Source organism: Meriones unguiculatus, chromosome 4 (genome assembly GCF_030254825.1).
Source record: "Meriones unguiculatus strain TT.TT164.6M chromosome 4, Bangor_MerUng_6.1, whole genome shotgun sequence".
Taxonomy (NCBI): Eukaryota; Metazoa; Chordata; class Mammalia; order Rodentia; family Muridae; genus Meriones; species Meriones unguiculatus.
This window is the reverse complement of record NC_083352.1, coordinates 27,227,969-27,240,116: the sequence shown is the minus strand read 5'-3', so window position 1 is coordinate 27,240,116 and position 12,148 is coordinate 27,227,969. Positions and strand designations below refer to the sequence as shown.

The 12,148-nt window shown below is 48.2% G+C and overlaps 1 protein-coding gene across 1 annotated transcript; it reads left to right on the top strand.

Moving 5' to 3' along the window:
• The first annotated feature begins 6,644 nt into the window (after positions 1-6,644).
• On the top strand, positions 6,645-8,506 carry Cldn23 (claudin 23). The gene has a single exon (XM_021627671.2). The coding sequence runs from the start codon at positions 6,844-6,846 to the stop codon at positions 7,726-7,728; it is 885 nt and encodes a 294-aa protein (XP_021483346.1). The 5' UTR covers positions 6,645-6,843; the 3' UTR covers positions 7,729-8,506.
• Positions 8,507-12,148: the final 3,642 nt, after the last annotated feature.

Below are 12,148 nucleotides of genomic sequence, written 5' to 3'. Positions count from 1 at the left end.
TGCCCCAGGATAAGATGTTGGAAGACAATTCCAGTCATAAAATGCTTGCGATGCATCCATGGTGTTCTCACGCACAGTGATACTGATTCTAAGGTAGAGGCAGACGATAAAGTACATTCAAAAGCTGAAACTGTGGTCCATAGCTGGAGAACTTTCTGGAGTCTTGTAAACTAGGAGGTTCATTGTGCTTTGTTAGAGAACCCCATTCAGTGGTCTGAAATGTGGCTCAGGAATCTGTTTGCCCAGGCACCCCAGGTAGTCCCTGTGATCAAACTAGAAAGTCATTGAGCTGCTGGTGACGAGCTGCAGTTCTATTACAGCCTATGTATATTGTGTGCTTCCATAGTACAAAATGCTAGCAGTTACAAACCATTCTCTATTGACAGCCAGGTAAGTGGTTCCTGAGAATTGCCTGGCATATGTGTGTGTGTTTGTGTGTGTTTATTAGCAGGTGATTGAATGAAAAAAGGAATACAAAGGAAGGACATGACTGTTCCTAGGTATGGTGGAGAAGGTTTATTGTAAATAAAAGGGAGAACCTAGCCAGAGGCAGGGACAACTGGGCGAGTCAGAGTGGACATGACCTGAGCCTGGCCATTAGAGGGATGTGGAGAGGGAAGAGTCACGCCAAGAGGCCAGGAAGGTAAAGGGTAGACCAAAGGGGTGAATAACCAATATGGCTAGATGATATAGGAAGGGACAACTATCAGAAGGACAGCCCAACCCCCCCCCCAGGCTGGTAGAGGGCAGGATATGCCAATCACACCCTGTAACAGGTAAGGGCTGAGGGATGCTGGGAAACCTGGTGGCCAGGTCTGCTTTGATATGTTAAATAGGCAGCTCAGATAGCCATTACTCTTGGGTTTAAGACCCAACAGTTATGATCTATTCAGAGGATACAAACAGTTGTACCTCATCTATGTGTATTTTCTTGCATGTCAGCGTCCTACTCAGTCTTAACTGCCAGTCTGGAACAACCTAGAGTCATCTGAGAGGAAAGCCTCCACCGAGGATTGACCTGAGGGCGTGGGAGTCAGATTATCTTGATTGTTCATTAATGTGGGAGAGTCCAGCCCACTGTGGGCAGCGCCATCTCTAGGCAGGAGGTCCTGGGCTGTATAAGAAAGCTAGTTAAGCATAGACCTGTGAGCGAGCCAGCACATTACATCTTCTGTGGTTCCTTCTGTACTCCCTCTGCTGTGAGCCAGTTCCCTGTCACAGGTGATGCTGTGTGAAATAGCATACAGTCTGCCTTTGGGTTCCTGCCTTCAGTTCTCCATTAGTGATAGACTGTGACCTGGAAGTGGAGGATGAAATAAACCCTTCCCTCCACTAAGCTGCTTCTAGTCAAAGTGTTTTATCACAGCATCAAAAGAAAAAAGGAAGGAAGGAAGGAAGGAAGGATGGAAGGAAGAGAAAGAAACTGAAACAGTCGTTTATAGCCCATTTTCGTATACTTTATGGTGCACCATTTACACCTCCCATAACAGGAAGTCTCTGACGAGTCCTAAATTTAATTACAAGGGCCTCAAGGTGGCATGGAAAGGAAGATAATGGTAATCAAGCTATCGGGTAAAAGAGCAAATGACCATTTTATATTCTTGAATATGTGTTCTTGCAGCCAGGTATTGCTGTTAAGGTTCTGCCCCACCCAAGGCCAAGTGAGTGACAGCTCCTTCGCTTTACGGACATCCCTCTTGTTAAAAGCTTCCTTAGCTTCAGTCATAATTTCACTCTCTATTCACCAGTGTGGCTTCAGTGCAGCAATGCGTGCCTTCTGGGGATTTTCATTCTATCATGGACAAATGTTCGTAATCCTGGCCCTACAGACTCATTTCCGTAGGCGAGTACTTGGGAGGTCCCCCAGAGGCTCCCATGTCGAGGGCTGGGTCTGAATCACAGGTGCTGCAAGGCAGGGACACAGAAGGGAATGGTTTCGGTTTGTGAGGAGTGGTTCCGGTTTGTGAGGAATGGTTCCGGTTCTTGGGGACGCTGACCTTTTCAGCGGCTTAGCCCATGGCTGAGCTCTTAGCTAAATGGGCATTCACGTGGCCTTTGGCTGGAGGAAGTAAACCCTGGAGGTGTGACTTTGAAAGACAGATATTGTTCCCAATGTCCCAATGCCTTCCCAAAGGTGGGGGGAAGGAAGTTACCGAGCACTGAAACCAGAGACTGTGAGCCTCCTCAGAGAGGGGGGTAGTCACAGCAACAGAAAAGCTGACCAACAGCAACCTAGTCTGGATATTTAAAATATTGAGAACTCATCCCAGGCCTTGTCCCTTTTCGGGAAAACATTGGCTATTTCACCATTTCAATTCATTTTTGCCTTAGTCTTAATCAAACTCGGGGATGCTGGGCATGCTAGCCCAGCACTCTACCACTAAGCTGGGAAGTGGCTCTGTTAAGCAGCTCTTCTATTCCAGAGAATCTTTTGTCTCAAGAGTTTGGTGAGGGGGTTGAGGAGGACAGAGTCAGTAGCTTCTAATCTAATACCTTGTCATAGAGAATGTCTTTTACAAGGTATTTATTCCACCTTAAGCTAAGTCAAGACAGCCATTTCTAGACACTGTCGTTTCTGAGAGTAACAGTAATCTTCGCAGACAAGTCTCATTGCAGGACAGATGGAAGCAAGCTCATCCGTGCCATACTGTCCATGCTGGTGGGTCATGAAGTAACTACAGATATCCAATGAAAGCGCTAGCATACTCCTCTTTATATTTTTATAGGCTCTCGCGCTGGTTTCAAGTTCACAACTCTCCTCCCTCAGCTGCCCAAACCCTGTGATTACAGGATGTACTACTGTTATCCATTCAGCTTAAAAGAAATCTCTATCTTCTTTCTCCATTCTTTCTGAAAATACCTGTACAAACCCCAATGGAAAACATCAATATATATCCATTTATGTTCTTTGCATTAAAACAAAAAAAAATAAGTTAAGGTATTTTAATTTGAAAGTTCTTTTAAAACTGGAGAAATTGGATTCTCTAAGGTTCTATTTCAACCAAAGGTAATGGGCTGGCAGAATGGCTCAGCAGTCAAAGGTGCTTGCTGCACAAGCCTGGAGACCTGAGCTCAATTCCAGCGCCTCCATAAATGTGGAAAGCTGTGACTCCCCAAAGTTGTCCTCTGACATCCACATATGCATGTGTGCCCACAGATACATCACACACACACACACACACACACACACACACACACAGGTAATAACTGAAATATATTTTACAAAATGTTCAGAGCAGTCAAAACTTCCATGGCTGAAGTGGGACTGTTAAGGGGTGCTCTTGTTTTCCATACGATGCAGCAATTCCACTGGACTCAGAAGAATTAAGAGATGGGTCTCAGAAAGATGTCAAGACACTCATCTTCTTAGCACAGTTCACAATACCTAAAAGGCTGAAATAATCCAATCATCTATTGAGAGATGACGCAATAAACACAAGTGGCACAGACACCATAGCAAACACTATTCAGCCCTGAGGGAGAAGAACTATGAAGCATGTCACTCTCAGGTCCAGAGGAAACTCCACCTTCCCAAATTTTCGCAGTTAGACAAAAGCCAGGAAATTCTGAAACTCGTTCTCTTCTACCCAAGGGAGCCATTTTTATCACTGGCAGAAGGACAAATGGCTATCTGCGGTGCCTATCAGCATACCAAAGCACATGCTGGCCTCCAGGCTCCCTCGGTGTCACAAGCACCTGTTACACACTTCAGAGTCCATGCTGGATCCCAGCCCTTCCAGCTCTTCTCACCTTTTCTCCTACTATAACTCCTCCAGCTTATGTGCTTCCTTCTGCCCAGCTACTCATTATCCTGGCTAGTTTAGCTATGATCTCTTTCCCTTTCTTTACTCTCTCTCTCTCTCTCTCCCCCTCTCTCCTTCCCTAACCTCTCCTCTCCCCCCTCTCTTCCCCTCCCCCAGCTCTCTGTCTCCACCCCTATGTTCCTGCTTCTCTCATAGCCGCTATGTACAGTCTACTTTCTTTCTCTCTACCCTGGACTCTTTCTGGTGCCTCTGGCTGATCTGCCTCTCATAGGTACAATTAAGAAACAAAGAAACAGCTTCCCTTTAACCACACCATGGAGCGGTCATGTGGACAGTTGATACAGTGACAACTGCACAAACCTTGTTCTGCTTATGGAAATACCCTAGCCACAAGCACAGCCGACTTCCATGTAAATGAAGCACCTAGTAAAATCTGTCTAGGTAAAGTAAAGTGGTGGTTAGTGAGGGTTTCAGGCATGAGGCAACACACTTCTCACTGTTTAACAAACAGGCTGTTGGTGGTGGTCACACAATGGCAGCATGCTGCATTTTCACTGCCAGACTATGCAGTTAAAACTGAGTAAGCCAGTAAAAGCTACGGCAGGTCCATAGGCTGGTGACTTTGCATTAACTTGACACGAGCTAGAGTCACCCTTGAAGAGGAAGCCTCATTTGAAGAACTGTATCCATCAGATTGGCCCATTGGCAAGTTTGTGTGTGTGGGGGGGGCTATTTCTTGATTAATGACTGATGTAGGAGGGCCCAGCCCATTGTCCATGGCACCACCCCTGGGCAAGTGGTCCAGGGTTGTGTAAGAAAGCAATTTGTTCAGGATTGAGGAGCGAGCCAGTACTCACCATTCCTCCATGGCATCTGCTCCCATTCCTGCCTGCGGGTGCCCGCTCAGTTCCTGCCCTGAGTTACCTCAACCACAGACTGTGATGTGCGAGGAAGCACAGGCCAAGTACACCCTTTCCTTCTGAAGCTGTTTTTGGCTGGTGTTTCATCACACCAACAGAAAGCAAGCTAAGGCAGCTGTAGTGAGAGTTTGGGTTTCTTTAAAAACCTGGTTATGTTTTTATGTTTGATGAATACATTCTTTTTTTGTGTGTGTGTGAATATATTCTTGTTTTAATCCCAAGTGTGGAAAATGTGGTTTGTCCGAAGCCATTAACTATGATTGTCTCGTGCTCTAGCAGCTGCAGAAACTTGTACCAGCTGCAGATACTTCAGCTGAGAACTCGTGAGTGGGGGTAAATGCCAGAACCCCAAGAGGGTCTGCATTGGCGGCTCCTCTGCCTGCTGCTTCCCACAGCTGCTGCTGGTTTGGTTTGCTGCTGCGTTTGCTCTTGCCGGACTGCTGTATATCCTGACTGTGAAGATTGGACTTGCCCCAAGGAACTAAATCCCTAAACAGCAGGAAATAGTATAAAGAGACATACCCTGTCCCTTTCCCCTCAAACCTTCTCTCTCTCCTACCAGTGTTGGGGTGTTGGAAGGGAGGTAGAGGTATAAGAAGTCCAATAAAATAGATTTTTAAAGTGTACACCTACAGGCAGCACCCTTCACCACATTTTTTTTTTTTAAATATGGGGACGGCTCAGTGATGAAGAGCTGGTTCTGATCTTGCACAGGATGAGGGTTTGGTTTTTAGCACTTAGTTGTAATGGCTCATGACCACCTCAAGCTACAACTCTGGGGCTCCAGTGTCATCATCTGGCCTCTTATGTCACATATATATATTGTTTAAAAATAATCTTTTAAATTTTTTAATTAAAAAAGTGTATTAACAAAATCCAGAAAGTAGTGCTTCTCCTCTCTGGGTTTGCCCACTGCAGAGTGTTCAAAATTACTACTACACCAAGTTGGCTGAGTTTATCAAATAGTTTCAATTGTACAAATTGCAAAAAAATTATTCCCATTGTAAGAAATACAGAGAATTCAGAAAAATACTGGAAAGAACATTTTTTTTAAAGTAAAAGCATGACTTTCTACGATTACAAGTTTGTCTTTTTTTTTTTTTTTCCATGAAAGAAAAAACCCAGTTGGCATTCTTTGGGCGATAATCAACCATACTCTATCCCTTTGCATTTATCTGAAAACGTTCTCAGAACCACGGGTTTTCTGCAATGCATTATAGGCTTGCCGAGTCCAGAAGGAGACAATCATCGAGCCATCCTCGGATCCGCTTGAAGTGTTTTTATGAGACTGCAAAGAAAACCCCTTTGCAAAGAGTATTTCTCCCTTTCTTACGAGTTAAACTTCTAACGGAGCGTGGAGCCCTTATTAAGCAACTCCAGCGAAGTTTCCATACCGCAACTGTTTGCATACACCCCGGGCCGGGAAAGCGTGGTGCACACGGGTTCTGCGCATCTCTGGCAGACCAACCTGCTGGGAGTGACTGCCGGTGGCCGCTCAAAACCTTCAAGGGACGCTGGTCACCAGCTGGGAGTGGATGGAAAGTTGTGTCAGCAGAGTCAGGGCGAGTTGGGGGTGGGAGGCGGGAACCCCTTTCTGACCTGAGACGGATTGGGAAGTGAGGACAGAGCCCAGCCAGGCAGCAGGTGAGCTTCCAGGAGCGGCCCGCCCCCATCGTCCAGTCCCCGAGAGCGAGGGCGGCGTCAGGGAGCCAGGGCGGGGCGACCTTTGCTCGGTCCCTAAGCCATCCGGCGGGCGGGGCGAAGCGGCCGGGCTGGGGTGGGGTGTCCGGGTCCTCAGAGTCCTTGGTCGCCTCTTGCCAAGTGGCCCCGCCGCTCCTGCCCCTCCCACCGGGCAGGGTTTGGCCGCGGGGGCGCTCCTGGGCGCGCGGTTTCGGTCTGACCCGACTGGCAGCTAGTTTCGATTGGGGACACACGCTGGGCGAGAGGGCGGAGCAGTCGGGACTCCGGAGGGGAGGGGACTCGGTGCGAGAGGCTCAGTGGGGACAGTCCCGCGAGGGAGACAAAGAGCGTCCGGAGAGCGCGGCGAGCATCGCTGCCACTCAGCCCGGCGCCTCGCCTCGCAGACTTGGGGACCCCGGGTTTGGGGCGCGCTGCGGAGCAGGCACGGGTGCTGGGGGGGACCCACGGAGCTACGAGAGATGCGGACGCCGGTGGTGATGACCCTGGGCATGGTGCTCACGCCCTGCGGGTTGCTGCTCAATCTCATCAGCACGCTGGCCCCGGGCTGGCGGCTGATGAAGGGCTTTCTGGACCAGCCGGTGGACCTGGTGCTGTACCAGGGCCTGTGGGACATCTGCCGCGAGCAGAGCAGCCGCGAGCGCGAGTGCGGCCAGCCCGACGAGTGGAGCTACTTCGAGACCCAGGTGGTGCAGGTGGCCCGGGGACTCATGATCACGTCGCTGGCCACCACCGCCCTGGGGCTGCTGCTGGCGTCGCTCGGCGTGCGCTGCTGGCAGGATGAGCCCCACTTCGGGCTAGCCGGCCTCTCGGGCGTCGTGCTCTTCGCCGCTGGTCTCTTCAGCCTCATCCCGGTCTCCTGGTACAACCACTTCTTGGCGGATCGCTCCGTCCTGCCCGCCCCGAGCAACCCGGTCACCGTGCAGGTCAGCTACAGCCTGGTGCTGGGCTACCTAGGCAGCTGCCTGCTGCTGCTGGGCGGCTTCTCCCTGGCGCTCAGCTTTGCTCCTTGGTGCAAAGAGCATTGTCGCCGCTGTCGCAAGGCGCCCCCCTCAGGCCCGCGCCGCAGCAGCATCAGCACCGTCTACGTGGACTGGCCGGAGCCCGCGCTCACACCGGCCATCAAGTACTACAGCGACGGTCAGCATCGGCCTCCTCCCACCGAGCACAGGGCCGCCGGCAAGCTCAAGGTCGGATTCCCCATGCCACGGCCGCCACCCAAGGCCTACACCAACCCGATGGACGTGCTTGAGGGAGAGGAGAAGACAGCCACCTCCCAAGGCGGCTCCTCCACTCGCAGCACTCGGCCCTGCCACAGTTCGCTGCCCTGTGACTCTGACCTGTAGGTGCGGCTCACGCCCTGTCTCTTTGAGCTCCGCCTGGGGTCTAAGGGTGTTTTGAATTTGTGTGTTACCGTGACATCTGCCACCAGAACCCTGGACACTTTTCTCTAACGGGAGGGCAAGCCTTCCTTTCCTGGAACAAAAATCTCCAGATACTAGATTGGGTTCATTCATCTTTTAAGGAGTTTCACTTTTGTCTCCAGAGCGACCTGGTCTTATGCAGGGACAATAGTAGATGGCGTTTTTTGCATAACTGCTAATCTCAGTAGACACCAAAAAACTGCAGTCAGCCAATCGGCTTATAAAAGAGGCGCAGCACCTTGAAAGTACAGTATTCTAGGCTGCCCGGAGTCTTCACAAAGTCACTATTGAGGTGTTTTGTTTTGTTTTTCTCCCTGCTTCAGTTTCCAGCAAACTTGAGTGGCCAAAAGTTTAAGTCCGGTTGTGTTTGAAGGATGTGCCATAAAGACAGCAGCTTTCATGGCTCTTAGGAGGTGAAGTAACTTGTTCACCTCGTATTTGTATTTCTTCGCGCATACATAATATTTATCTTTCCTAATTACTTACTACTGTGTAGGAGGCTGAGCTAATTCAAGAGGCTGTCTTGCAGAAGCCAGGTGAATGAAAGAGTTAACACAACACCATCCTTTTCTCTAGATACCTCACCCTGAACAGAGATATATTTTATACAAAACGAACTGTTAAGTTGCATTTGGCTAAAGTCCATATGTGCTTATCTTATTTATAAATAAAAATCGCAAATGCCAGTTTTGGTATCGTTACAAAAGCTTGTCTCTGGTGTAGCTGTCAGGAGTCTCGGCATTTGTTGCTATCAGTTTCCTGGCGTCTTAGCCACCTGTCTGCAATCTAGCACTCAGATCTTTGCCCTTCTCTGCCTAAAATGTCTGAAAGGAGCCAAGGGCCCCGCTTAAATCCCGGTCGGCTTTGTTTCCAGGCTCAGGTTGTTTTCAGTGCTAGCCAAGTCTATTGTTGGGGGGGGGGGGTGACTAGAAGCACCAGTTTCAGGGATAAGGGTACAGGTTCCTTCTTCTTCCTGCCCAGCTGCTTCACATCCCAGGTAGGGTAGGCAGCAGTGTTTTGTGAGGGGGCCAAAATCCCCAGCAGCTCTGGCTCCCTAAGCAATGGGGTTAAAGGTGCCTTTAGCTGAACTGAGACTGCAATTTCAAGTTCAGAAGTGGGAATCAAGCGTTGAGCCAGAGCTGACTGTGGAGAGCTACACTTGAAGGAACTGAAATTTGTGAAGGGCCGAGAAGGTAGGAATTCGCAGCCCCTGCCACTCTGGAGAGAAATCATCCAAATTGAATATGCAGGATATCACATTAGAGTTCTTTTCAGACGCAGATTCCATTGCTGCAGACCCCCGAAACTGCTCCATAAGTAGACCCCAAAAGACCACAGTGCAGAGGTTCTCAACCTGTAGGTTGAGAGCCTTTTTTTGGGGGGGGGTCACATATCAGATATCTTGCATATCAGATATTTACATCATGATTCACAACAGTAGCAAATTACGGTTAGGAAGTAGTAATGGAATAATTTTGTGGTTGAGGGTCAGCACAACATGAGGAACTGTATTAAAAGGGTTGCAGCGTTAGGAAGGATGAGAACCACTGCCCCTGGGTGTATGGTCCTGTGGTAAGGTTTCAGGTGGGACTCTGCCTCAGTTAATTGCAGTTGGGGGGAGGGAGGTAGGAGACCACTCATCAGCAGTCCTCTGAGCACCTACTATGCAGATGCTTTAGAAGGTGAAAACTTACTCTGTGTATTAGTTAGGGTTCCTATTGCTGTGATGAAGTACCACGACCGAAAGCAAGTTGGGGGGAGAAAGAGTTTATTTGGCTTTCACTTCCAGATCATAGTCCGTCATTGAAGAAAGTCAGGACAGGAACTGAAACAGGACAGCATCTTGGAGGCAGGAGTTTATACTGAAGCCACGGAAGGGTGTTGCTTACTGGCTTGCTCAGCCTGCTTTCTTATAGAACCCAGGACCATCAGCCCAGGAATGGCCCCACCCACAATGGGCGGGGCCTTTCACCGTCAATCACTAAATAAGAAATGGCGCTACTCTCATGGAAGCTCTTATGGAGGCATTTTCTCAATTGAGGTTCCCCCCTTTCAGATAACTCTACCTTGGGTCAAGTTGACTAAAACTAACCAGCATACTGTAGGTGCAAAGCTAGAATATAAAAATTGTAGGCTGGGTGTATTAAGCTTCTGTTTCAAAGACAGCAGCAGGAGGCTCCAAGGTCCAGAGGTAGCTAACAACTTAGAGGACCTGGTTTGTTGAAAGTACTGAGTTTTACCTGCATCTTGACTCCAAGTGCTGCCATCGTGCACTACTTTTAAACAGAGTTGGTCTCTTGAGCCTTTTAACCACCCCCCCCTCATTTATTCTCCCTGGCTTATAGACAAAGCAAATTTCTCTGATGAATAAAATTTGATAACTAAAAGCTAAAACTATTTTTCTTCCACCAAACTTCTCTTTAAAAAAACACTTCTTCTTCTTCTTCTTCTTCTTCTTCTTCTTCTTCTTCTTCTTCTTCTTCTTCTTCTTCTTCTTCCTCTTCTTCCTCTTCTTCCTCTTCTTCTTCTTCTTCAATATAAAAATGTCCAGGCCAGCATGAAGACTTCTGCATATGGTTGGGATCCTTTCTTGGTCCAGTGGTCATTCTCTGCCACAGAAGCACACACTGATAGTGGGCTTTGAAGAAGCTGCTGGAGATGGTGATCTCTGGAGTCCTGCTGTGAGTATAATCCCTGAGTTGATGCTGACCAGTCACACCCTACACTGAAGTTAACTCCCTGACACAGGATGGCTCTGCCACATTGGCCCCAAGGTCTTTATATCTATGATATATTCTCACCATTTGGTGCTTACAGGCCTCTCACGCTGCTCGAGTTTGCCTAGAGGTCCACAGTGCCTGAGAGAGTAGAGAAGAGGTGGTTCTACAGGAGGTTGGCTATTGGCTATATGCCTGTTTTCTGGCTGGGCTTTCCCTGGGATGCAAGCCTCACCTAGGGGGATGAGGCGTGGTTTTCAGAGCGGAAGCTCTTTATCCACGTGGAGACTGTAGGAAGGGCTGGCAGGCTGCTTCAGGAACCACCTTTATTGCACAGGTCTTCCACCCAGTAGGTGTTTTTCAACACCTGACATTTTGCAAACATACTTGTGGATACTGGAAAACAAAACAATTTGGCTCTGGTATACTCCAGTGAGGGATATCATAGAAGAGGTTGAAGAGTAGTAAGTCAAGTGGAGGAAGCGGATGATATTTTAGGAAAAGTGAGAAGGAAAAAGTTTTGATGGAGCAGAAAAGTGAAAGAAGAGATGGGATCATTCCAGGCAGAGGAAATGGCAGAGTCCACTCTCCGGAACAGGTTTCCTTTTTTTTCTTGCTTCTCTGTCCTTTGTCCTACAATCTCATGGTAAGGACTAGAAGCTAGCAATTAAGACTAGGTACACCTTGACTTTTGCTCTTTATTGAGAAAATAATAGCAACTTCAGTAGGGGACATAGTCGGGAGCAAATACAATCAGGGTTATAGAATGCTTCTTAGAATAAAAGCAACCTGGCATAGGAATAGCTGCTAAGGAACATTTTACTCTGTCAAGGTAAGAATCACTACAGAAACCGCCAGGCCAGGTAACACACTGGAAGCTCACAGCCTCAGATTCTCAGGGTGTGATGGTACATGCCTGTAATCTCAGAATTCAAAAAGTAGAAAGAGGATTCAAGGTTCAAGGTCATACTAGGCAATATAGTGACTTTGAAGCCAGTTTAGGGATATAGTGACACTTGGTTCCTATACAAACACACACACACACACACACACACACACACACACACACAGCCTTTCCCTCTCCTCATATATAACTTGTCATGCATATAGAAAGTTATATGTATCTGTGGCCACCATTTCCAATTCCCAGGGGGTGGGTGTCGCTATCAATGAGCTCCTTCTCCCGACGTGGGAAGAATGAAAACAAGGACTTGATTATCTATTGCTTCAAATTAAAAAATAAAAAAAGGTTTAGAACTCTCACGCTATCTTGCCACCCACCCCTCCCATGCTCCTCTGTGTCCTCACTGTGCTGCAAACAGTAAAATAGCCTCCTCCCCTTGTCCTCCCATGATGAGAAAGAAGACCTCGAAAACAAAGGTTAACTTGTTCAAATCAAGGAAAACACAGATAAAGCTCAGCACAGGGACAATGCTGACCAGTGGGGGAATGTGAAGGACTGCCCTCAGTGTGGGCTCTTATCTGTATTCCCAGCACTTGGGAGGCTGAGGTAGGAGTATTGGGAGTCCAAGGCCAGACTGGGTGACATAGCAAGAATCAGGGTCAGACAATAAAGCGAAGAATGAAACAAAAGGCTTGCTTTACACATTATCCAGGCTGACCAG

Coding starts and splice junctions, on each gene's coding strand:
- Cldn23 (XM_021627671.2), top strand. CDS start 6,844: ATGCGGACGCCGGTGGTGATGACCCTGGGCATGGTGCTCACGCCCTGC.